Source organism: Chroicocephalus ridibundus, chromosome 5 (genome assembly GCF_963924245.1).
Source record: "Chroicocephalus ridibundus chromosome 5, bChrRid1.1, whole genome shotgun sequence".
NCBI classification, from domain to species: Eukaryota; Metazoa; Chordata; class Aves; order Charadriiformes; family Laridae; genus Chroicocephalus; species Chroicocephalus ridibundus.
Window position 1 is genome coordinate 8,519,759 of NC_086288.1, and position 27,130 is coordinate 8,546,888.

At 40.5% G+C, this 27,130-nt stretch overlaps 1 protein-coding gene across 5 annotated transcripts in view; it reads left to right on the forward strand.

The window, feature by feature from the left end:
• WDFY3 (WD repeat and FYVE domain containing 3) overlaps positions 1–27,130 on the forward strand; it is a 178,282-nt gene that overhangs the window by 52,993 nt on the left and 98,159 nt on the right. For all 5 annotated transcript variants that reach the window (XM_063337332.1, XM_063337329.1, XM_063337331.1 and 2 more), the window contains 6 exons: positions 3,971–4,181; positions 9,693–9,816; positions 17,888–17,997; positions 19,035–19,196; positions 21,014–21,206; positions 24,323–24,509. In XM_063337332.1, coding sequence (XP_063193402.1) covers positions 4,002–4,181; positions 9,693–9,816; positions 17,888–17,997; positions 19,035–19,196; positions 21,014–21,206; positions 24,323–24,509 — 956 coding nt within the window. In that variant the 5' untranslated portion in view covers positions 3,971–4,001. The remainder of the gene's footprint in view (positions 1–3,970; positions 4,182–9,692; positions 9,817–17,887; positions 17,998–19,034; positions 19,197–21,013; positions 21,207–24,322; positions 24,510–27,130) is intronic.

The window sequence follows — 27,130 nt, forward strand, 5'->3', positions numbered from 1 at the left end:
GGGCCTAATGCGGGAGCTTCCCAAGTCCACAGCTATCTTCCCTGTATTTTCATAGATAATCTGTGCTGTGGTAATAAGAAAAAATATCGCTGTATTTGGACTGACAAAAGTAAATCACAGAAATTCTTTCAAATTTCATGTGCATTATGTTTTGGATGATGTTGCATGGAGTCCGTGCTAGCTTTTTTTTCTCTAGTAGGACAGAAACAGTGGGAACTAGTAGGACTCAACTGTGGGGAATAATTCTACAAGTAGTATCTACTCTGCTTGAAATTAATATATGTGTACATTCAAGTTGATTTGCAGTGGAATTGAGGGGAGACTTTATGAGCTGCTGAAAACTGAGAACAAGCAGCAAATACAGCCAGAAAAGGCTGATCCAGAGGGCAGGTAACATCATCCAAGAAAAGCAGCAGATATTGCAAAGATCTCCATGTGTAAAGGTCAGTGTTACTACTCCCATCTTCACTTTGTACAGTGCATCATGGACTCTGTATCTGTGAGAAACACCAAGGAAGTGAATGCTTCATAGTAAGGGACACTCCCAAAGCAGTGTTTTCTAGGAATATTTTTCTTGAGCGTTGCAGGGGCATCTTTGGGACAGAAATCTGAAGTTCTGTAGCATTGTGGTATTTGGGTGTGATTGGTTTTTGGGTTGCAGTTTTTCAGGGGGAACATTGGAGTTCCAACTGAATTAAGTACACACATGGAATATATCAGTTTTGTAGTGTCTTTTGCGTTACTTGTAGGAGGAAAAAAAAAAGAGAGAAATTAGTTATTTGGATATTATTTACACTGTGTTACATCTCCCCTCCTCTCTGCCCCACCTCTTATGTTGAGGTTGAGTATGGGATCGCACTGGGGAATAGGCAGAAAGGGCCATGACTGTGTGATGAGTGAGAACTACTTTAATCGTTCTCTGAATTTGTGATTCCTTTGGGTTAAAACTGTCCCAGTGGAGGTAAACGGATCGCATTTTGGAGAAGCCATCCGAGTAGGCTCCAGCTACTGGGGAAATAGCGCGTAGCATTTATTTGGACTTCTCTGACTATCAGAAAATTGTCAGATCTAGAACTACAACCATGTGGCTGAACCAGTGCAAATTCTTGTTCTAGGTGTGTGCTTAGCCTGAATGAAGCAATGGGATTTAAGAGAAAAATTGGCTGCCCTAGCAGAAGTCTTACAGCCGTGGTGGATTCCATGGCGACATGCATTCTGGGTGTTGGATTTAGAGTTCTCAGCATCTTGTGAATCATAAAGAGAAATTTAAAATACTATCTTTAAAAGATTTTATGAAAAAGAAAATACGGACTTTGCTGCTTAGGCTGTGAAGTTTTGTCTCATTGAGCTCAGATGCAGTATTCTGTTTTGCGTTTTGGTTAGTTTACATGTGAGAGAAGAGTTCCCAAACTGAAGAGTTCAGGAAAAGGTGTGGGTTTCTGGAGGAAACACCTCCAGAAACTTTGCTGTTCTGTTTTTAAATGCATGAATCATGCAAATTTGAAGTCTGTTACCTGTGTAATAATACATTAAAAGATGACATCCAGTTCTGTCTCATTTTTCTTCAAATATGAAATGCCAATGCAAATTTCCAGCATAGGATGACAGTTGCTGGCTTGGACATTAGCTTAGCTTTTTTGTTAAGTTCTTGTTTTATAAATTGATTTTTTGCATTGTACCAAAATGTTTGTTAGCATCAGTTTCTAACTTTTCTTGTGTGTTAGTAAAATGTTGGTTTATGAAGGTGTTCTGGAAACATATTTTGCTCTTAGGTTAGAGAATATGTTTCTTCTGTTAATTCTTTTTGCTAGTGGTTAATTATCTTCACTTTTAAAAGTGTAGTCCTTGTTTGTAGCTGGGGTTATTTTCCTGGCTTTAGCACCCAACTACTGTGCTTCCTCATGACTTAATCGCTGGGTTTGAATTCTTCAGTAATAGATATTTTTCCCTCCATTGCTCTAATCACAGCACCTTTGGAATCATCACTTCTTTTAATAATTGACCTTTCATGGTAACCTCTCTTTTTGATAATTTAAATAATTAAGTTCTTTACGTTTCTTGCTGTGAGGCATTTTCTACCCTTCAACAATTTTTATAGCTGTTACTGACCTTTGCCTTTAAGCAGCGAGAGGTAGACATTGCAATTCTGTTATTTCATTGTTGGTCTCCTTAACTTCGTTTATGGAGCTGAAACTGTTTCTGTTTCCCTTTTACTCCTTCCCTTACTTGAATGTAGTTATAAGAATAGTCCCTTTTGCTGCAGTGTCCAATTGTCTGCGTCTGTTGAGGGATTTAGCTGCTCTGACCCTCTCAACCCTTGTGCAAGGTCCTGCTTGATAAACTTCAGTCTCCCATTCAGAAGATTTGACCCGTGTTGTTTTGAAGACTAGTACAGGGCTAAATACAGATGCTGTGTCATATCTGTGAGATGTTTTAAAACACGTGGGCACCAATGATGCAGTAGAAGGAGAACCTGGGCAAGATCAATCAGGACGTCAGAGCCCTGGAGCGTGTGAGTGAAGAGGACAGCTGCCCAAATGATCTCCTACTTCATCTTCTCAATCAGAGACAGTGGTGCAGCAGAGTTTGACACAACATGCAGATTGACACCTGGATTTGTGGCTGATGTCGTCACCAGCTTTAGCTTCTGTGATCACGGGACATTCTTTGATGAATGCAGATTACTAGGGAGAGATGGGATTGATCCACCTTTTCCAGAAGAAAGAGAATCTTTGGGGGCAGTTTGACTGACGTAGTGAATCACCCTTTAAACTAATGAGCTTGGGCGATGGGGTTCAAAGCTGGGACACTTGTGTGCTCAGAAGCAGCAGGGTGGATGAGTGAACCTACCAGAGTAGTGATGAACGCACTCCAACCCTACAAAAAGGTTCCACCGAAAAGGTGAGAGAGTTGACGAACTGAAATGCTTCTATACCAATGCACGCAGCATGGGTAGCAACCAGGAGGAGCTGGAAATCTGACTGCCGTCACTGAAACTTGGTGGGATGAATCGTGATTGGAGCACTGCAGTTGATAGCTAGAAACTGTTTAGAGGGCTGGGCAAGGAAGGAGAGGTGGGGGTGTTGCCCTCTACGTTAAGAAATGGATTGATTGCACAGTGCTTTTTTTGAAAGACGGCAAAAGATTGATTGAGAGTTTATGGGTAAAATTTAAGAGATGAAGCCACTGAAGGAAACTTCGTGCCTGGTGTTTACTACAGACCTCATATCAAGGGGAGGATGTTGATGAAGTATTCTGACTTCAACTACAGGAAGCATCACACTTGCAGGCCCTGATTCTGCTAGGGGACTTCAGGCACCCTGATGTCTGCTGGAAAAGATGATCTTTAAAGGTCCCTTCCAATCCAAACCATTCCGTGATTCCAAAACAAGTTTCTTGTGCTTTGGGAGGGAGAAGACGGAGGTGTTCTTCTGCAAACCCAACAGCTGAGGTGTGAGACAAACAATAGCTCCATTGGATAGCCTTGTCTATTTGCTATAGAAAAGTAACAAAAAAATTTAAGCGTGCCTCTGTGTGATAAAGCCAATGTTTGAGAGAGTTTGAAGGTCTTATTCAATTAAATTTTAAAGTACATAACTGGTACAGATTTTATTCTAGAATTATTTTGAGAATACTTTGTGAAATGTAGATAACACTGCTGTAAATGCTGTGAACGTGCACCAAAGAATCATAAAAATCGCCTAATAAAAAGTACCAAAGGGTTTTGTGGTGTTTGAAGCCTAGTCAGTTGTGGTTTGTGCTGAAGTGTATCAAATGTTTTCCCGTTTCAACTTGTTGTCTTTAAATGCTCCAGGCACGTACTAATCAATGCCTAGCATATAAAATTAGCTAATGCTCTTATCTGCAGTGTGGTCCTTCTTGTAAGAGAGGGTGCTATACACTTAAAGGCTTTGATGGAATAATGCCTCAATCTGTTGTACTCAGTGAGTTCATTTTCCTTTCTGAACAGGATACAAGGGAGCTTCCAGAAGTCAGTCAAGATGAATATGGTGAAGAGGATCATGGGCCGGCCACGGCAGGAGGAGTGTAGCCCCCAGGATAACGCGCTGGGCTTGATGCATCTGCGTCGCCTCTTCACAGAGCTCTGTCATCCTCCACGGCACATGACCCAGAAAGAACAAGAAGAAAAACTTTACATGATGTTGCCGGTGTTTAACAGGGTAAGCTAGAGAATCTGCAAGAGGGTTTTCTTTATTTGAATTGGCTGCTCATATTTTGTATTCCCAAGGCCTTTGGTTCTAGCACAACAGAATCTTTTCTTCCGTTGGCATCCTTTCGGTTTTCCCCTTCTCCTCATATAGTGTTGTGTTAGTGGATAAACTTGCCATTGGAGATTTCCTTCTATTACCACTTTTTCTGAAGTGCAATCCACAGTTGCATGTTGACTGTCACAGAGCTTTTCTGCAGAGCTTGCTGTTACTGAGTCATCTGATTTCCAACCTAAACTTATTCATAGCAAGTTTATACCCACTTGTTTGTGTGACAGCACTGTCCTTGAGTCGAAATAACTCTTCTCCCTTCTTCGCATTTGTTGTACTGATGTATATTTAGAGATAACAATCATAGTATCTCCTGTCAGACTCGGTTTTGCTAGGCCACAAGCTGAACAGTTTTAATCTCCTCTTGTGATTAATTCTCTATATTCTCATTGCCCTTTGTAGCCCTTTTCGTATGTATTGAGTCTGAATCCCTCTTCTCGGACAAGGGGGATTTTGAATAAGCAATCTGTAGGGAAGATGTAATAGCCACTTATGCAGTGCCATTCATATTTCACTACACCTTTGTGCTCAGGCATTGAGATTTTGTTTGGAGGCAGGACTGTGACGACTGTCACTGGAATTAATAGTAGGTGGTAAAGCTTCCTGATCTCTTATGTCACTCAGTTCATTGTGAAGAATAACTTCGATAGTAGTTTTAGGGTCTTGAAAGAGCAGTAGGTACGGATCTAGCTTTCCTTTTTTTTTTCTGCTGTGATCTGAACCCTTGCTCCTGAAGCTCTTCTTGGGTGATGGATTTGTGCTTCTATACGCTACTGTGGAGAACTGGGATCATCCAGAAACCAAAATGCAAAACCTTGACAGGAAAATCAACTCAGCTTTCTCTCTTTTAAATTGTTGTTTTGTTGAAAGTGTGGCTTATGGTGGTGTTAGACATTGAACCGCTTACATGCTGTGTAGAAAAAAACTAATCCTGGTCACGGCATAGTATTAATAGGATTTTCAGTCTACTAGGTAGCATGCTTTAGTGGATAGATCCCCTAAATGTCATTCCATTGCCCTAGGACTTATTCCTAGTTCTACTGGTAACCTGTTGTGTGAGTTTGGGAGAAGTAAGCTCAGTTCATCTTCTTTAATTTATCTGTTTGGATCGTATGCCCTTTAGTTATGGATTTTCTTAATTTGTTTTTACAAATTAGCACAATAGAATCTTAATCTTGAGCCAGGCTTGAGCCTGTGAAGGTTATATTGATGCAGTTATGCTTAGAAATCTCCCTCTGGTGGCTATAGGTGGCTGATGCTTCTGAAGAAGGGAAGGTACCCACTCTAGCTGCTTCAGCACTTAATTGTAATCTATGGGTGGATAAGAAATTTTTTCTGGCCTTGTGATAGTTACTTGCAGTAGCATTATATCTCTAAAAATCACAATTGTGATATAACTGGGATTAAGAAAAACTAGTGCAGCAATGCATGTCCTATTTCTGTACAGCAGTCTTTCCTTAGACTTTGATTAGACTTCAGAGATGAAAAAAAAAAGTTTAGTTTTAATTTCTTTGTTGTTTTTCCCTTTTCTCTTTTCACCCTGTCTTTCTTACTACACTTTTTTTTTTTCCTCTACAGAGCTTTCTTGCTTTGTCCTAATTCTCGATCTCTCCACTTGACTCTGTTGAAGCCTGGTTGTAGTTGATTCATGTCTTTGCACCATTTGTTCTCTTTCGCTGTCTTTCCTTCATTCAGCTCGTGTGTGGAAGCATTCTGAAAAACGAATCAATAGCCCCAAGTTTTCTTCTTACTCTGTCAAAATCATCTCTTGCCTAACTAGTCTCAGGGGGATTTTTTTCCTTGCATTTCGTGTGAATGTGTTCTTGTCTTCCTGCATTCAAGAGCCTGAGCAGTTGTGATGTCATCTATTTATTTCTACTACTACAGTTTGCCTTTTTAGGTTCCTGGTTAATCCCACCATCTTCTTTTGAGGCTTACAGAGTCTGCTGTGGCTTCCTTGGCCTTTTGTGTCTTCTGGAGTCTCAACTGTCTGTGGTGCAGCTTGTTTCGGGACAATCCTGCTAGCTTAGTAACTCTGCGAGTCAGAGTAAGACAAACTCTGAAATTGGTTGGAATACAAAATGGAACGGGAGAAATATTTTGTTTTCCAAAGGGTCTTATATATGCGATTTTCAATGGGAGAAATGGTAAATCTTGGTTCATTCAAAATTCTGAGATGACTTTCCTCTGAGACCTACTTTTGCTGACAGGAAAGACTAAAACATTGCTAGAAGTTCCTTTTTAAAATTTTCCCTGTTTCTCAAACATACTCCTTAGCTGCAAATGTTTTAAGCTATCAGTTAATCACTTGATTCAAATTCAGACTCAGAATCTGTCAGTTACTTTGGGTAGTTGTCCGTATTCTGTTGACCAGGTTTAAGTGAGATGGGAGTACTTTTTGTGCTGACTGCCTTAAGTGAAGTCCGCGATGGTGTACCATAGAAGCATTGTCTGGTACAAGATTGGGATGTCTGTGTTAGGAGGAGAAAACCCCAAGCAAATTGTGGAGCTCAGATCAAGACTTCCATGCCACACCTTGATGTGTACTTCAGAATGTCACTTGTGCAGAGTAGCGAGCTGTTGGAAGCGGGAGCTGCGTGTGGTTGGCTGGAAACAGGGAGTCTGTGTGTGCATGTGAAATCCAGGAAATAGTTCTGGAAGAGGCGTGATTTTTTTCTCAGTTGCGGAGATCTAGAGTGAGGAAGGTAAGGCTGCTTCCCGTAGGCATCCAAGTGGCCAGCAACAGGCAACCAGTTAAATAACCAATGTATCCAGGGGCTCTTTTGAGGCTTTCTTGCTTAACCATGTATGAGGGTATTGTTTTGGTTGGTTTTTTTGTTTTGTTTTGTTTTCCCTCTCTTCAGAGGTATCTACGTTTTGTGTGAAATGCAGTTCCATTTTCTTCCTGATATTTTGAGGATTATTAATCAGTAAATTCAAAGGAGCTAAAGCAATCTTAACTTTGGTTTATAGATACAGCAGGTCTCAAATATGCTGTAGTTTAAACCATCTTGCTAGTTCTGGTAACGAATGGGTTTACAGACCATTTCCGTTTTCTTGTTGTTCAGGGAGGCTTATGAAATGATGAATCACATAGTAATGAAAAGCTAAATCGGTGCATAATTAACAAAAGATTGGCCCTCTGGAAGTGTACTCAAAAGGCTCCTTTTAGAGTTCAGTGCATTTGTGGAAGCATTGCTCTGCCAGCACAGTAGTAACGCATTTGCAGTATATGAAAGAAGTGCGTGGAAACTGGTTTTGGAACAAGTGGTACATTGTTTATGTATTCTTGAAAGAGCCTTGCTTTTCCTTATTAAAAAGATTATTTGCTAGTAAAATGTTTCAGATACTATTTCTGGTTTTTACTACCACCTTAAGTTAAAGAGTATATTAACGTCCAATGCAGATGCTTGTTCTACATAGCGCAAACTCAGTTATGGGGCAGCTAATTAAAAAACAGTTCACTTCAGTCACCTTTGAGCTCGCTGCGTTTCCTGGGATCTGCTGACAATTCTAGGTAAGCTCAGGACAGATAACAGAGCTATTAGTTTTTCCCTCTTCCCTTGGTCCGAGTGGAAGAGTCTTAAACAGTTAATGATGGTGAGATGCTCTGCCAACGTGCATTCTAGTCTAGATAATCTTGCTTAGGTTATACCTGTGAACACGCAAGCCTCGAGGCCCTCCTCCCTTCTTATAGTCTTGTTAGAGGCTCTCAGATGAACTGGGAGCTGATGCAGACAACTGCAGAAGGAGGTCTTGTGAAGGGTTTAGGGAGATTTAGGTTGTCTGTGCTGAGAATGTTGCTTGGTAATCCAAATGAGGAGCATTTTCCTTGGTCTGTCGAAAACAGTCATCTGTCTGTAGTTGCTGGGCTCCCAGTTGCTTTCTTTATGGATAATGGTCGTTGAAATTTCCTGTATGAGAAATGTTTAAGTTTCTGGTGAAAAATATTTTTATTGTGAGGAAACTGAGCATTCAATTTCAATGTTGTATTTCTGGCTGTGTTTCATCATGACTTTGCAATCTGAGTAGGCAGGGAAAATATTTTTGGCTGTTCTGTAAAGTGCCGGAGCAATTGATACTAAGGGGAGCAAGAAGCCAAACTTAGACAAAGGTTATTCTGTCTTCTGCCTTTTAAGTTTTCTTCAGTAACTTTGGGGTTCCAAGGTAAGTCGGTACCGCAGTCACGTTGCGCCTCTGTTGGCTGTAATAGTGTGGATTTCACTAGACATCCCTGGACTAAGTCACCTCAGTCAAGTATGTCAGCGGTTCAGCTGTAATAGTGTAACTGGGTCACCCAGGGAAAGGAGACAAGGGTGAAGCAGCTGTTGAGTCCAAATCAATTGTACTACTGTAGATCGCATCTTCCTTCTGAGAAGCAAATATAACATGTTGAATTAAATTTTTACTAGAGAAATACTGTAATCTTTTATGCTTCCCGGCTCATAGGTAACATTCATGCAGGTTTCGTAAATAGCCACCAGGGAGAAAAATGTAAACAATGTAAACAAGCAGAGAAGTATGGAGACCATTCAGGTGTTTAGCAGACTGTTCTGTTTTTTCAGCACTGACATGTACCAGAATTTGGATTGCATGCTTTGTTTGATAATGAATATTGTGGTTTTACTGTGACCGTTTCAGTGCAAGGCTTGATGGAGAGTGCAAGTGGGGATGGAGACACTGTTTCGTGTGCAGTCTTGAATGACAAGTAAATTGCTTCAATAGCTAGCTAATCCATTTTGAGATAATGTTGTGTTCCATAGCTTAGTGCAATACCATAGAGTTAATGCATTTCTCCCTGTTAAATATGAGTTAATAAATTATTTAATAACCAAATTAATGCTTAATCATGAAGAATAAGTTACTAGACTAAAGTGACAGTTTATTTAAAAAAAAAAATATTCACTAGTAACTACTGCTGTTAGGTTCAGGAGGATCTCAAGAGAAGAGAGTAAGGCCCTGGGACGCCGGCAACATGGGAGGCTTCCTGGTATTGCCAGTTTATTGAGGGAAGACTTAACACAGCAGTTCTACTTCCTAGTCCCCCATCTAGAAGATCATTCTGTACATGCAGCTGACCCCTGTACAATATCTAGGTCCAGCAGATAGTAAAGGAGTTTAACTCCTATTGGAGAATTTGCTCTGGTATCTAATCTTTATCCCATTATGTGCAATCTCGGTCTTTTGGGACTCTGTGGGGTTTTCGTCTTGCAAGAAAACTTGTGGTTCCCTTTCTGCCTTTCATTCATCAGATCTTACCTCCCTGAATGCATGCACTGTGAAAACCAGTATGGTGATGAATAGTGCAGCACGAAAACAAAAACTCGTAATCTCCATAGTAACACTCATTCGCAAAGGTAGTGATCCTTGTAAACTGCATGACTTTTTGATGCATCCATTTCTCTCTTTTAGGTGTTTGGAAATGCTCCTCCAAGTACAATGACAGAAAAATTTTCTGACCTCCTGCAGTTTACTACTCAAGTGTCACGGTTGATGGTGACTGAAATTCGACGGAGAGCATCGAATAAGTCCACAGGTATTGCATGGGGGACAAGTTTGAGCTTTGTGAGATATGCATCATGAATTTCAGATGAGTCAGAATACCATGAGCTGCCACCCACAGCAACTGTGCAGGCTCAGAAATTGAAGTCTTTGCAGCAAAAATGTGTTGTCTTCCATTTCTTTGGGCTGAGAGAGAGAGAGAAAGAGGAGGCTAGAGTTTTCCTCCCTGGGTTACAGAGAAAACAGAGTTCCACAAACTCGACAACACATCAAAGAGAAACCAAAGTTGCATCACCTACTAGTAGAAGGAGATCAAGAACATGCATGTGGACAGCTTCTGTATCTTGCCTGAGGTGCCTGTTGGTAGTGTGTTTTGTCCCTTGGATATTTAACATTGCAAAAATGTGCGTTTTAAATTAGCTGTTGGCTTGGAAGCTAGTAAGATGGGAAAGTACAGCGAGTCCCACAGTGGGACTAATGCTGCCAGCCGTAGAAATATGTTAGTTAGGGGTCTGTTTTGCTCTGTTTATTAAATGTCAGGGTGAAATTTGGTTCTGTCGAACCCTGAGTGTGTCAGAGCCTGGCCATGTATTGGGAGTTGCATAATTAAGGACAGTGCACCAAGAAGGCATGTTTCGTTAACTTTCCTCTTAGATTTCCTCTTCTGAAGAGAGCGCTTCTGAGAAGTATGAAGATTTGTCTAGATAATTTTAAGACCTGTGCTGGCTTCTCAGTTTGGATTTGGTGGTAAATAAGGAAATAGCGGGCTGAAAAAGGCTGTGCAAATTATTACGCATGAAGTCAGGAGTCATAAACTGTGCCAATTACAATTTCTTTCCATTTTAAGTAGGGTGACTAACAGTGAAACATTCCAGATGGCTAAACAGATATCGTAGACAAAACCTGTTCTCTACGGGTAAATAGTCTTTTCTTTGGGTATTTAGGGGAAATGAATGTCCAACAGCCGTGCTGGCAGGATGGTGGTGTTTGTTTGACCTTTTTTTCTGGGGAACATCTGTTACGCCTGCTAGTTGGTTAGATGCTGCTAAGAATGGCCATTTTTGTGTGTTTATTACTTAAGCCATACCTCTGCTTGTTGTTCCAAGATAATCCAGTTGGCATCCTTGAAACCTCACAGGTCAGAGGTAGACGTTGTTGTCGCTGTTGGTTTTTGGAGGTTTTCTTATTTTCTACCTCACTTGGAAACTACAATGACTTAAAAGACAGTTTGGTACTCTTCTAAGCTCTAATGTAATGAGTACCAATGTTTTTATTAAAACCGAAAGCGGTCACTTTTCCTTTGTTATCAAGATTGCTATTACTTCGGTCAGTAAACCCCTGTCAGACTTCAGTAAGGAGGCCTGAGAGGTCCATGCTCTGCAGTCGCATTGTGGCTCTTAGTGGGACCAGGGAGTTGCAGTTTGCTCTCCAGAAATGACCAATTAAGAAGCTGTTAAAACTCATAGTTTGCAGACTTCTGTGTTGAACTGTTTAGAGCTATGTATACATTTTGTGTGATACTGAAAAAAATAATAGAAATTCTTGGCTTTTTAGAATACGCTTTATGTTAAAAACATAATATTGTGTCTATGGATTATGAAGGCTCTTGCTCTTTTTTTTTTTTTTAATTTACATTCTTTTTGCATACCAAACAAAAAGATACAGCATATCTTAATAGCTATTAACAGGTAATTATATCTCCTAGAATGTTTTTAAAAGTGAAAAACTTCAGTAACAACTATATGCAGGAAATGTCTCTGGTAATAAGCAAGTGCAAATTCCTGATGGTTTGAAGTGCTCCGTTTAAGTCAACAGAATTGCTGGGCTTGTTTTAGAGACAAATTTTCCATAGAAATGTTACCAAAAGTCAACTTAAGGTAGTTAACAAAAGGGAAGAGATTTTACAAGAACTTGTTTTTTATGTATAAAAAGATAAATTGTTGGTGGTATTTTACAGTTGGGAATGTGGTATGATTAAATCTTACTTGTTGGTGTGTTGATGTTTTTTTTTGATTGGGTGGTTGGTGGTTTTTAGTTTTTTGTCTCCCCCCCCAAGTTTCACAATGGAGCACAGGGCAATTTTTTTCACCAGGTCTTTGAATATTTATGCTAATAGCTATGTGAGTAATGCCTGCCGTCGTGGAGGCATATCTCAGTTATTCTTGGCAGACTGTACTAGTTTTCTCAGAACAGCGTTTCGTGATTCAGTAGTAACTGTGCCAGCACCCTATCTTAAGTAGTCTCTGAACATGGGCATTGTAGTTATGGGTTCAACTACACTTTCAACTGTCTTGTTTCTCTAGTATGGATGTAACCTTGGAGTAAGAAAAACAAAGCAGTTAAAATTGAGTTAAATTATCTTGTACGTTCAAGTCTCTGCTGTACAACAGTGATAATTTGCAGGTGACAGCAGTAACCATATCTTTGAGGCTTCGTGCATGGTTTTCCTTGCCCTGGGGTATGTAGTCTGTTTGAGAAGATGGTAGGGTCATGGTTGAGATAGCTCTATATACTTGAGATTTTTAGCTGCCAAATTTTCCACAAATAAATCCAATTTCGTGTGTGAATTGATCAAAAAGTTGTGGTAGTACTATGCTAAAGCATATGTTCAGACATCTATTTCTAGCTTATTCTGAGTCCCAAAACCAGCCTTTCTTTTGGGAGCAAGTGCATCTGGCTCAGGGCTGAAATAAATAGACTTCTTAAAAAAGGGACAGGAACAGCTGGAAACTTGGTAGAATAGATGTGGCTACTAATGACTACTTCAGCTGCTGATGCTGAAGGGGAAGCAACAATTTTACTTTATATGTTTTTCAAAAGACATACCCTAGATGCAATCGATTCCTCTCTAATTTTTGCCAGTATTTGCTATTTGTCCTAGAGTGTTTGGCACATCATCATAATTTAGACCCAGTGCAAAGGCAAGCATACGGCAGGGGAGATTAGTTCAGGTGATCCCCCTGGTTTGAACACTGGGTCTTGTGTGCCCTTTCAAGGTGCCTAGCCGGGCTGATGCATGGTGGAGTGTGGTACCCGTCCCCATTGTGGAGGTGGCTGGTGTGCAGATAGGTGGGAGAGCTTCTCTTTCTGTGCCACAGGTTCCGTGAGCTTGGGACCTTTTGGTTTGTAATTGCAGTGAGTACCCATACCTTGTACATGAGAAATCCCAACTACTGAATAGTTTCACATTGCAAACTTAAAGGTAAGGGGATAAAGCTGTCCTCCCCATGTCAAACAGTGAACTCGTGTAGCCAAGCAGTGGGTTCTTGCTGATGATGTGCAGTCACTAATGAACAGAAAGTAAGAAACAGGGCAAGTACAGAGTACGTCTTTCTCTCTCACTCTTAACAGCTTCTCATATTTCAGCAGTTGAGGATGTGCAAGCCTGTGATTTAGTTCCTTGTAGTGGTTACTCCATGTTTACTAAAATTGGTTTCTAATTCAGTCCTATGTTGTCTGCATTTCAGACACATCAAATGACATACTGACAGCTCCCATTATTTAATGCATTAGGATATATAAACACTTGATATCACAGGTGAATAAGTGGTTTTGGGGACAATCCATGAAACCTGTGCAGCAGGGTAGAAAACCGAAGAATGAGAAAGCGAAAACGGTTCATCACAGGGCTGGAACATTTTAACCTCCTTTCAAGGTCAATTTCAAAAGTTTGGGGTGTTTTGTTGGGGTTTCTTTTATGATTTCATGCATGCTAGTCTGCGTACATCACTGTTTTATGCACCTTTTAAAGTCAATTTAGTTTATCTTGCTTTGTTGATTTCAGTCAATGTTTCATTCCATAGCTGGAACATTCTCTGTATGTTATTTGTCTCAGTATTTACTATTTAATGGTAAATTTATTTTTACCATGCTTCTAGACTGTTCAGCTAATCCCTCCTACCTCCAGAATAAACGTTTTTGGTTACTGTTTATATCCTCTGAATCTTGTGGTTGTTTGGTTTTTTTGGCTTTTTTGTTTGGTTGGTCTTTTGAGGTTTCCCCCACCACCACCCTTTCTTTCTCTTCCTGTCACTGATCTACTCAAACTGTTTCACCAGTGAAAATGCTTTTAAGCTCTTTAGGCCTTTCTCTAACAGATCTGCTGAAATACTGCCATTATCTCATCTTCAAACCGCTTTGGGAGACCAAGTTGATAAACATTCATCATGATAATGTTTAACCATTGCAGAAAACCACATCGTTGGTTTGTATTTGGCCTCTGACAATGCCTACCTTTATTCCTTTTAAAATTCCATTGATCTGCAAACACTTCTTTTATTGTTCATTTTTATTGCAGTTTACCTCTATCACATCAGCGGAACGAATTTTATTTATTTGTCTTAAATACACAAGAGTTAGTGTTATTTTTTCAAGTCCATCTCGCTTTTATGGTAAGTTACTGATAGTAGTTAAAGGAAGCTACTTAGCTTCTACTATAGGCTCTTCGCATAATGAAGTCTGAAGTTTTCCCGATAGCGTCCACTTGTAGTGTCTGCTTCTCTTTGAAGAGTTGAGGTTTTTTCTCATCAAAATAAGCTGATTTAGGGGCTGCTTTCAGACTGTTTTTTTGTACGTTAACTTTTCTGCTTTCAAGAAGAGAGTATATTGGAAATGATCTCACGTGCTGTGACTACAGTTGTCTTGTTTTTTTCATTGTATATATCTGTATATGCTTTTCTGTACTTTGGGTGACAAGGTGATTCTGGGTTGAATTTATTGAAATTGCTCTGGAAGGGAAGCAGTGTCCTATCAACTACTCATCAGGAGTCAGTTCTGATCAACAACTGCTATATCTTGCTACTTTTGGTTAACCTTCAAGTTATTTTTGATGCTCTTTACCAGATCTTCTGCAAGGCAAGTGTAGTACAATACAGTGCCTTTCCAAGAGATCCTAGAAAGCCCGTTCTTTTATTGGCTGGGTTAGTGAGGCTACATGCTGGCACGGTTAAGTTGCTTATCTTCGGACGAGCAGCCCTCTGTTTCTGCACACTGCAAAGGCATCAGCCACTTCATATCTGCGGCTTGTGAGGACAGCACTGCACTGTTCCTGATGATTGAAGGAAGGCTTTTTGCCATCCCTTTTTTGTTTGGGTTGATACTTCTCTCTTGCTATCTAGGCAGTTGGAACGATTTGTATTCTTTAACTCTAGGTAGATACCTAGAGTTTAAACAATAAAGACTCTGTTTCTGGGCATTCCCTGGAAGTATTAGAGACTTCTTGAAGGCTCGAATAGAGAAGGGGTCCCTGACTTCCGCTTGTTCCCCACCAGCCCCCTGACACACCCACCCGTACTTCCCACTCCCCTCCACTCTGCCTTTGGCATACGCACAGATATTTTTTCACTAACGTTCCACTCTAGGATAAGAGTAAGCTATAGAAAAGTCTGATGATGCTATTATATGCTGTTTGTGGTACTAGAATATCTAACTAAAACCATCATGTACTGAGTTCGTCCTTAGTGCTATTGCTATAGGCAATAGCATTACTTGTAATGCAGTGCTGCGTTTTGCTAGCAACCTGAATGGGTCTGATCCCATTGCTTTCCATCTGCTGCATTTCTGAAGTCCAGGATTTAAAGCACCAATGTCATCTCTTACATATGAAACAAATTCTGGTGTTTTATTTTACCAAGCCTCCATCCGATATATACTGAATCCATGATGAAAAATCTGAATACTGTGTATTAGCTGTGTAACTGCATAATCATGGTCATGCTTATGCGTACATGCTGCACGGTTGTCAAGATATGTATACTTACATTTTATTTTATAGGTTTTTCTCTTTGGTCTTTTACCGGTTTTACTAGCTAGCATATCCCAATCCTAAATTCAGAGGTTTGTTCTGCAGAAGTTGAAGGGCTAAGGACATCTGGGTGGAGTAGACAGAGGATGTTATATTAAAAAGATTACTTGAGCGCTTCAAAACCAGAGAAAAGGTACAAGAAATAAATTAAGACTAGCGCTGATGATGGAAATTAATCTTAAATGATAGTGCTATCAAATTTGCTCAGAACAGATGACAAGAGAATTTCTTCCTGCACTTAAAATGCTGTCTGTGTTTTAGGTAGTGCTTAATTAAGACTGACAGTTTTGAAACTGCTATTTATAGTGTTCAACTGCTATGCCATTTAGGATGCCAGCAGCATGACAACTTTTTCAGAAGCGTATACTTAACCCTTGAGTCTCGCTTTCAAAGATGACCAAAAGACACTGTTCCATGGGTGGATTTTGGAGACTATGCCTAAAAGAGGCTGTGCACACCCTGTTCATTACCAGTCAGAGACTGATTGCCTGGCTCTGTCTGTGGTCAGATAGGAAGAGAACAGGCCTACTAAATGGCACCTAACGTTGAGCTGGTGGGGCACTATCATTGTAGAAGAAGCATGTGCTTTAGACTGGGCACTGTTGCAGTGCATCTCTGTCCTCGGGGTGGGGGAAATTTCTCCTTATATGCAGTCTGAAACTCTCTCGGTATAAGCCTCTCACCCTCTAGCCGTGCAGTGCTGTCAAGGGACCAGCTCTGACTTCTTGGTAGCTCCCCTCACCGTGGGCACTGAGGCTGCTGTTTGGTGCCCCCGAGGCTGTTCCCTCTCCCAGCTGAGCCAGCCCTGGTTCCTCAGCCTCTCCTCACAGGGTTGGTGCTCCAGGCTCCAGACGTCTCAGTGGCCCTCGGCTGAACTCTGGTTGCTCATTGTCTTCCTTGTATTGGTTTGGGACTGCAGCTGGACTCGACATTCCACACGTGATCTAACAAGCACTGTGCAGAGGGTGGTAATCACTTCTCTTCGTCTACCAGCTATCCGCCTGTTGATAAAAGTTTCTTTACACCGTGAATTTTATTACGTTGATTCACCAGTACGCAGAGTGTACCAACACCAGCACAGAAGCTGATGGTGTTGGCTCTGTATGGTGGTAGTCTCTCTTGGGAAAAGTTAATGTTAGGAATGTAAAGCGAACAACTGTAGACATCTTTTAGGATCACCTACTTCATAGGTTTACTAGTCCAGCTCAGCATACAGTCTGGTGCTCCAGAAAATTATTTTTTCAGTGCAATCAATGCTAGAAGTTTGAAAAGTAATTTGCCATATAAAATGTGTTTACTCTAGAACAAACTTCATCACGGGTATGCGCTGGGGAATCTTGACAGCAGATGAAGTAAACAAACCAAGATTAAAATGGGATTTTTCTTCAATTGTTGATTTATTCCTCCATTGGTAATTCTTTTGTAATTCCTTTTTTAAGCAATATTATGCACCTTCCCTTTCTATCCTAGTTGACACTAAAAGCATGGAAGATGATGGATATGCAGTTATTAATGAAAAATGGTTTCAGATTTCCCTTAAGGGTAATGGACAGTCACCATGATGGCATTATAGATTTCTTAACATAAGTGTGTATTTAGACAGCAGTGAATAGGATTGCATTTTCTGTTCATTTATTTATTGAGGCTGATAACTTGTTTACTAGGCTCTAAATGTTTACCTGACTGATACAGAATAGCATCTGGTTCCAGAAGTGGCCCCTGGATTGTAAGAATTAGCCATAAGTTGTTAGCATTTTCATTTTCCAAAGAATCTAGGATGGGGATGTGTTAATTGCTGATCTTCGTCTTAATTTTACCTTTTGTTCTTGTTTTTCATCCCTTTTATCTTTCTGCACCTCTCTTTCCCTCCAGTATTTTCCCATTATGCTCTGCACTGTTATTTCAGTGCAGTGCATTTTTTCAGAGATTGAATATCATCTTTTCCCACTGAGACCACTAAGTGATGGTGACTTCATGTCTCTGGAAAAGAGTGTGTTGTATTTGATAAAGCCAAAATACTCAAACAGAAGTTGCTGCATGTTACCGAAATCTGTCTGCTGGTTTAAAGGATGATGCATGACCTAAAAAAGTACTTTTTGCAGCCTTGCTAGTGTCAAAGCCAAGTGCGTGTGGAAGACTGGAATGCGTGTCTGGAGAGTGTAGGCCTAAGCCTACATTTTTCAAGTAGTGCTGCAGAGATGAATTTATGCTCAGCACCCAGGACTGCTAAGAGGACGTGTTTCCTTCTGCAGACTTGTCAGACTGAATTCTTATTGCATTTTTTTTAACTGTTCCCCTACAGAGGCTGCAAGTCGTGCTATAGTCCAGTTTCTGGAGGTCAATCAAAGTGAAGAAGCAAGTAGAGGTTGGATGCTGCTCACCACAATCAATTTACTAGCTTCATCAGGACAGGTTAGTCTTAAACAGCGAGGCTAAAAATAAATTGTGGGGTGGGAGAGACAAAACCAATAAAATAATGAGCCACGTGAACACGCATTAAAAGATGTAACTATATTCTGCTTTCTGTGTTAAGGCCCTTTTTCTGTTATACTGCCACAGAACTTCTGCTTAATCTCCGTGTGGTTTCAGTTGCCTAAGAAAAACATTTAGGAAGTTTAACTTATAATGTTCTCTTGAATCATGCACACAACTCTTATTGTTCCCCAAAGACTTCTTTTGCATGCTGCTGCTTAGTGCTCCATGCGATGCGTGTCACATACAGCACCTAAATCACTTGAACTTGGGCTCCCCATTCAAGGAGGGCAGCAGCAGTTGTGAAAAGAGAAGCCAGCGGCAGTGATGATATCATGAATCTTCACTGCCTCTGCTCTTGGCGCTGCCCTCCATCAGAGAGCCAATCTCTGGCAATGTACTGGACAGCTGTGTGGTTTGTTCTTTCTGCTCTAATCTGCCTTTATAATTCGGCACATGATGTTATCTGTGTTTAGTATGTCACCAGCCTCCACCCCAATTTGTCTTTTCTTCCCACTGATGCTTTCATGTTTTCTACCACCTTGCTCCTTATGCCTGCTTATACCTTCTTGCCAAGTGAGAGTATAAATTGAATAGTCCTCTTCCCACTCCCATTTCTACCGATACAAAGAATAGATAGCTAATGAGGGCTTGGCTGACGGTCTTGTAATTAACTTGTAAGCTTCTCTTGGCAGAGACTGTCAGCTTTTGTTTCTATCCTGTGCGGTGATTGCTCCAAACTGTGTCTGTTAAATGCTGTTGTCGTGTAAATAAATTATGATCCTATTTTTGAGGTTACTGTTTAGGTAGGCATTTAGCAATAGATGGTGAATCTATACTGTGGTGTGGACACCTCACCAAAGGTGTGAGAAAGGAAAAAAACCAGCGTTTGAGTCAACTGCATTAGAGGAGCGTGACTTTTTGAATATAGTAATATGCTGAACTGGTTTTTTTTGTTCTGTTTTCTTTTTCCCCAGAAAACTGTGGACTGCATGACTACAATGTCAGTGCCTTCCACACTTGTTAAATGTCTGTATCTGTTTTTTGACCTTCCACATGTGCCTGAGGTAGTTGGAGGAGCACAGAATGAACTACCTCTCGCAGAGCGCCGAGCGCTACTACAGAAAGTCTTTGTACAGGTAAGAAAGGTCAAATAGGTCATGGACTTTGCAAGAGGAGTGGAAATGCTTTATGTGAGAAAAGTCTGGAAACTTTTCACTTGAACCAGGTTTTGCTCTACCTTGATTCTTCATAAACTGATGGCTCAGAGTAAGATGGATTTTCCTGCAAGCACAGTTCGGGTTATATTTCCACTCCCCCTGTGGTTTTTGTTCTTGGCAAATATCTCCTCCACAAAAATGCGTGCAGCTCTTCTGCACAGATGCTTAAAAGGAGCAACATGTTGCCTATTCTGTTTTAATCTAACTGGTCCTAGTCTTTGATATCTTTGGCCATTACTGATTGAAATAGACGTAGTAAAAAACATTAGAATTAATAATAATCTTTGAATTAATTTAACATATGCTATTTTCCCTTTAATTATGGCAATATGGCATGAATATGGAGACAAATAATTTAAATATGGGAACCATCTGAGCTTGCAGTTACTATTACAGTTATCCCCCAGATCTGCCAGGGAGACCAGGGACTCCATCTGATCTGCTCCTGGTTTCATCTGGAGATCTTGCAAGGAAATTCCCATATGTTCTCCTGATGAAAGTTTTAGGAGCTGATGGTTACCATTAGAAAGGGGACAATGGTCATACTAACAGTTTCCACGTGCAGACTGGATGCATCTCTGTGTAGGTTTATTGTAGCCACGTATGCAAAACCATAGAGGTCGGTCAGCAATCATGTCCTTCAGGGATTTGAAGGCGGTGCTAAAATTTGTAAATAGAACATCTGAGAGGCATTTTGGTGCCTGCATTACAGAAATAAAGATGAGCCCTATTCCCACAATTACTAGCTGCAGTGTCTGCCCAGTAACAGACACTATATGAGAACATTCCCATTTGTCTCTCTTTTGTCTTAGTACTACAGGCTGTCTTCCAAAGCAGCAATCACGATGTGCTGTGAGCTATCTTTCAGAAATTGCTCTGCTGTGTTTCAGTCATCAGAGTTAATGAATAATCAATGTTACCACATAGGTTTCCCCACAGTACATTACCACTCAGCTCTTTTTCTGTCCCTCTTCAAGGCCTGTAAAGTGGTGTGCTCTCAAATGAGCTGGCTGGAATGGGTGAGGTTTCAGATGGCTTCCAAACCTCCTCCCCCGGATGCAGACAGCCTTGCAAAGTCTTCCTCCAGTTTTCTGAGAGGGAGACTCAGCTTTTCCTGCACAAGACACAAAATGGACATCAGGTGTCCTCAAAACATGCAGAAAAGGGAGTGCAACATAGTAATTTTGTTTGTGTGGCTGCGTTTTGTCTTGTTTGTGGTAACCTGGAAATAGAGATCCAGGTGCCGGTTATTCAGGTAGGTGTACAGTGTTGCTGTAGCCTTTCCTGCCACACTGTTTTGCCTGTTTTCATTTGGCCAAGATGTTATGGATGCAGCTCTGCCAGCCACCCATCGATAGCCTTCTTCCTGCATTAGGAAGGGACGAAACGGTTTGCTTTGCAGAGCCTCTGCCTCACTGCAGCATTTAGACCTGTAGCTGGCAGATTCTCCAGGCATGGAACAGCCTGGTATCCACACAAGTATGCTGTGTCAGCCTAAGAGATTTAAACTCTGCTGCTGATCTTTTGCTAGTCATTTTAAACTGAAGTGAGACTTGAAATAACCATGTGTTGAATAACCTTTCTTCAATTCAAATTAGAGAAACAAAGGGAAAACAGCGCGTTACCTTTTTTAATGTATATGCTAATGGCAGAATGTTTCGCCTTTTACTAAGTCTGGGCAAAAATAGCAATGATCAGGGTATTAATGCCAGATATTTAATGACTTATTATTTCAGATCCTAGTAAAATTGTGCAGTTTTGTGTCCCCGGCGGAAGAACTGGCTCAAAAGGATGATCTCCAGCTTCTGTTCAGTGCAATAACCTCATGGTGCCCTCCCTATAATCTGCCTTGGAGGAAGAGTGCAGGGGAAGTACTAATGACCATATCACGTCATGGCCTTAGCGTCAATGTAGTGAAATACATTCATGGTATGTATCCTTATCCAGTATTATTTATTGGTCTTTTTTCTGTTGTTCTTCTTTCATAGTTTTCTTAGGTAGGAAATAGGCACAAAAATAACAGATCAAGGAAAGCTTCTAGGTTTTTTGGTTGGACATTTTATTTACATACAGGTAAAATTTCAGAGCATTTTGTTTAGTGAGAGAGATGTTTGTGGCTGAGTCTGCCTTCTCCACATTTCAACTTAACATTGAAGGAGAGAGTTTCCCCTTATCTTTTGGTGTAGACTTTATGATGACCAAGAGGAAAGGCTTTCGGTAACATCAGTAACTGCCCGTATTGAAAAATATTGACTGGGAAGATGCATAAGTTTGTAATTCTGGCTGCGAGCATTAATTCTTAACAGGAGCTAGTTGTTTTCAGTCCTGCGCTTGAATTAGCACCAGCAGCCCCTTGTAGAGGCACAAGGTAAGCTATCAGTTTCCAGTTTACAGCTGCTTGTCTGGGTACCACTCTAAGTGGCAATAAAAGTGTAGAGACATCTGAGGAAGCCACAGGAAGAGGAACCAGGTCCATGTGTCCTGCTGACACAGATCTATTAGAAGCCCATGAAAGCTGCTGCCCTGTAGTAAATACTGGTGTGTTACACAAACCAGGGAGAGTGAATTTGGGTATGCTGGGAGAAAATTTTTTTCTCCCAAACATTTTGCATTTGCAGGAAGAGGCTGGGTGAGACTGTTATAACCACCACTGATCTGCAATGTAGTCTCCATTGTCCAGGTACATAGCAGGTGGCATACCCTGGTAACAGCAAAACCCGTGTAATGCAGGCACTAGGAAATACTTGAGGGAGCGTGGCGTATGGGCACAGAAGCACTTCAGGGTGAACCTCCAAGTGCTGACAGATGGAGCAGCCAACTGGCTTCCTCCCCTGTGATCCAGCCCAGCTTCCCTGTGGAGTCGCTAACCCAAGGTTGTTGTCCCTAGGGCCTGGCCCAGGAGAGGCTCTCCTTCGCTTGGCAGACGCACGCCTCTGCCTGAAGGAGGTGGTCTCGCAGTGCTGGTGCTTCTAGGAAGCTTACGTGTAGCCTGTCCTAGAGCCTGCGTCACAACCAAGTGCAGAGATTTTGGGACACAGCTGGGAAGAGCCTGGCTGCTGGATGTGTTTGCAGTACCTACATTTTCCCTGTTGACTGACTAGATTGCTGACCACTCAGCCAGCCTGCGTTTCTTCTGCTGCGCCCTTGTATTCCCCGCCTTGCCATACGGTTTACAGATTACAGGTTTTATGCCTTCTCGAAGGCCAAAATAAAATCATCTCATGGGTTTAATTCAACCTGCCAGCCACCAAATGACTGAATTTGTCAGCCAGCATCATTCCATTCTATCTCCTGTCCTTTTTTGAGACAAACAGAATCCTGACTTTTTCAGGCATGGAAACTGCAGCATACCGGGGTATTTCTGTAGCTGGTTGCAGATTTTGGTAGCTAATTTAAGGAGTACTTTATTCATCACGTATCTTTACAAGGGCCTGGTTATGGTCCGTTTGGCAAGGGCAGCTGCCAAGCTAGTTCATAACAAAGAATTTGTGAGAGCAAAGCGAGATGCTAACTGGTGTTGGAGAGGATACTAGGTGCCCAGGAGCAGTTTTGCATACGAAGTACTCGTATTGCATTAATTCAAAACTGCATTGGTCGTCAGGTATGTAGGATTTTAGGTAGGAAATTTCGTAGAATCTGTTTCTAATATTGTATTTAGGGCTTTTAGACTGTAGGACAACATAGAAGCATTTGTAGTTTTTAAATTGGAGTGACTGTTGAAGTGAACGAACATCCTTATCATACATTTTAGCAGTGTACACCTACTGGAAGAAAAGAAGCCCACAATTTCCTCACACCCTGGAGAGCAAGTAGTTACAAAGCTGCACAAAACCATTTTGACAGTTTGCGAAATACATCACCCTGCTCCCACGTACTTCACAGAAAATCTCAGTCTGTGTTTTTTCTTGTGCTAGCAGCATGTTTCCAGTTCCAGTCAGAAAGATGTGAATGTACGGTATCCCTTGGAAGCACAAAATAGTCAGCAGTTCAGTATTTTCTGATAGGACTTAAAAGGTGATAGGTATTTTGCCTGCATCTGTAACAGCATTCTGGTGGGTGTTTGATGATTGTAGAAGGTGTGTGTATATATGTGAAAACATTATGAAGCACGACAAAGAAAATAACCGAGTTTTGACTGTGTCACTCAGCATATTGCAGCTACTACCATCATCGCTTCTCTGCGGGCTTGATCCACAGAGGAATGAGGCTGGCATATCAAAAGATACTCTAGGTTCTTTAAAAAGTGCAATAAAATCTTAAAAAGAAAACCAGTCGGCATCCCTCTCGCTTCTTGATAAAAAAATAAACCTGACTTAAGAGATAACATCTGTCAAGAGGCTCATCTCATATTCAGGAAAAAAGTTAAAGACATTTTATCATATGCAAAGGAGCATCCTTTCACTGTCTCATGCTTTGATTTGATCTCTGAGACGTTTTATTACCAGTCTATCTAGAAAGATTTGCACTTGTCTTGCACACGCTGCAAAGTTAAAATAGCAGATAATTGAAGGGAGCATCTTTAAAACAGGAGTGCAGCCTGAAATCTGGCTATAGATTTGGGAAAGCTTTTTGCAACTGACCCATGAACTGATGGGGTGGGAGAGGTACGCAGAACGAGACGAGCTGTCTCTCTTTGATCAAGATGTCTTAAGAAAGCAAATACGCCAGCCAAAGAAATGCTAACTAGAGTAGCACAAGACTTTATATAACTGTATTTTAAGAGGAAAAAAAGATGATTTAGAATTATTTACAGTTGCCATACTTGTCTTTTTAATCTACTGAGTTATCTGGTCAAACTCCTAAGGTAAAACCAGTATTTGTCCATACAGTCTTCTACAAGAGTAAAGATTATAAAAAGGAGGAAGGGATTGGCAAAAAGAGGTTAAGGTTCAGATCACAAATCACACTCTGTGATATTAAATGTTATGTGATAAGAGATAGTCCAATTACAGTTACCTTATTGCCGTGTTCCTTGTACTAGTTAAGCTTCTTGCTGTGATTAATGTCAGTAAAATTCTAAATTCTTTAATTGCGATTCTTTTCAGAAAAGGAATGTTTGTCCACATGTGTTCAGAACATGCAGCAGTCTGATGACCTTTCTCCCCTAGAAATAGTTGAGATGTTTGCTGGACTTTCTTGTTTCCTCAAAGACTCCAGTGATGTATCCCAAACGTTGTTGGATGATTTTCGGATATGGCAAGGATATAACTTCCTCTGTGACCTCCTCCTCAGGTATGCAAAAGTGCTTGAAGGAATGCAGGCAGATCACTGTGAGCTTTTTCTGAAAAGATTTCTTACTAAAGAATAAGTGAATAGGTTTGGACAAATAAGTGATTATAGGTTATTATGAAATGGAGATAGTGGGACCAAAACATGAAATTATGTGCTTCTCTCCATTTATGAAACTATATATTTTTTAGCTTTTTATTCATTGCTATTGGTGTATTACTAAATCTTTCTTAGCACATACAGAAACCAGATGCTTAAAAACAACTGGTACTAAAAATTCTGAAAGAATTCAGAAAATAAAATTTTGACTGCCACTAGTGATTTTTGGGTTTGTTTGGGTTTTTGTGTGTTTTGTAATGCAAAATCATGTAAGTAAATGTGGTGCATGCTACTTAGTATTGAAGAGACATTTTTGTACATAAATTCTAATACCAGAGTGCTGGAGAGAACTCTCATGTTACTAGGGAACCAGCGTATAAGTTCTTTTTTTTAATTTGTATTTTTTATTAAAGGTACTGCTAACCTGCTAATGCATCACAAAATATGGTGATAAAAATGCTTGCGCAAACAAAACTTGGTTGTTTGATCCGTCCATGATTTTATTTCTTTCCATGAAAAAAACTTCATTCTTTTCTTTCTCAGAACGTTAGTGTCTGCTACGTTATTTCTGTAAAATCTATGGTCAGTCTGTGTTGCTTTGCTTGGCTATGAAGTTCTGAAGAAGCATGCTTAGCTGTTGAAATATTTATATGTTTTACAAATCTAAGACAGAAACTGGGAAATATTGTCTATGAGTGTACACCTTATGAAGTATACGTGGGTCAAAAATGCTTAGAAACAGAGCTGTAACGGCCTGGGAAGTGTTAATGTTGTTTTCTCCCTCTTTCAAGACATTCATTTTGGGTGCTAGGATGCTAGGTTTTGGCACTCAAATACTTGAGCTAAATTTTCTACTACATAGTATGTTTTTGGGTGGTTTTTTTGTTTTAAATGGATACCAGACATAGAAGTGACGTTTGACATTCTCAATCACAGTTAAAATTATTCATAAATCATCTTTGGTGCCACAAAACCTAAAACACCTTTTAAGGAATTGTTCTTGTTCTCATAGTATGAATGGCGGTTTTGAGTGTGTTATATTTACTAACGCATTCATTCAAAGTGATGTAATTTAAACTCCATTGTTTTCCATAAACTGTCAGCCAGAGTTTAGGTGGAATCTGAGGGGAACATGCTTTCATTAACAATGTCATTTTCAGGTACAAAAGCAATCCTCTGTAGATCAAGTGTTTTAAACAAACTCTCTCCTGAGGTTGCTCATCCTTTAAATCAAAGAATGAGGGATCCCTGGAATATGTATAGGAAGACTAGAGGTTTGCATGTCTGGTTGAAGAAGGAGAGCACCTGGATTCTTCAGTTGACATCAGTAAAGGTTAAAAGTGTAGGAATGCATTATCCTTGCTTCTTCCCAGGGTGACTCTAGAAAATTGCTAAGACTCTTGCAGAAATGCCTGGAATAAGGTGAACAGCGCACACCGTGTGGTGTATTTGCTAGCAATGCGAGTATTGTAGAGCAGACGGAAGATGGTTCAAAAAATGACTGCTGTTTTGATGGCCGTATCTCTTGCTGTTCCTTATAACTTTTAGTTTATTTGATCTTCAAATCGAAATGTAATTTATTTAAAAAAACGATCAACGTAGGCAAGCCTGTGTATTGGTCAATGATGAACAACAGTAATGTATCCTCCCTGGACATGTTTTGGCTCAAATCTACTGACAGAGACTTGTTCAGCTCTATGGCACTGTTGTGAAGCTGACTGTCACGTAGGGGTATGAAATATGGACAATGGGCATCAAGCTGCAAAGAAGAAAGGCTTCGGAGTTGGTAATGCTGAAGGACATATGAAGAAGGTGACTTAATAAGAAATTGCAGGAGGTCTGTGAGGACCAAAGGAGCGAGTATGTAGTTTCACCTCAATGTGAAAGGGCAGGGCATGTGGAGGCTTAGTAGAATGGCAATAGATGAGCTAAGTCCTTCTGTAACAGCTGTCTGAAGGAGTTTCAGCCCCATGTCTGACTGAGAAGAAGATGGAGGATGAAGAATGAGCTGCTTCTAAGGGCTCCCACGGTCACTTGTCAGCAAGAAGAAAAATATAGGTTGCATTGCATGAGTGAATAGGAGATTTTGGTCACCATCTTTCTCTGTAGAGACTATCGAGTTAGTAAGTAATTAAATGTAGTTTAATTTTTGTTGAAGCAGAAGGAAAATTAGCATTGTTCTAGGGCTCGGAGTCGGTTTTTAGGGTTTGGTCTGGTGGCACGTTGCTGGTGGTAAACATTGGTTGGAATGGGATGTTAGCATTTCTGTCCTCTTGTTGCTCAAAGGGTAAGGGTCTGCAGTTCTAATGAAGATGTTGCATTGTGTGCTCTCAAGTGTTAGGCTTCTACCAAGATACCATTGCATTAGCATAAAATATTAGCTCGCAGTGGCAGATATAATCTAGCAAGTTAATTATGGATTTATTTAATGACAGACTATCTAGGTATTTTCCTATCCAATAGCTTCATGTTTGTTAAGAGGATTTTAAAAGTAATTTTGATGTCTCTGCTGCTTATTAGCAGAC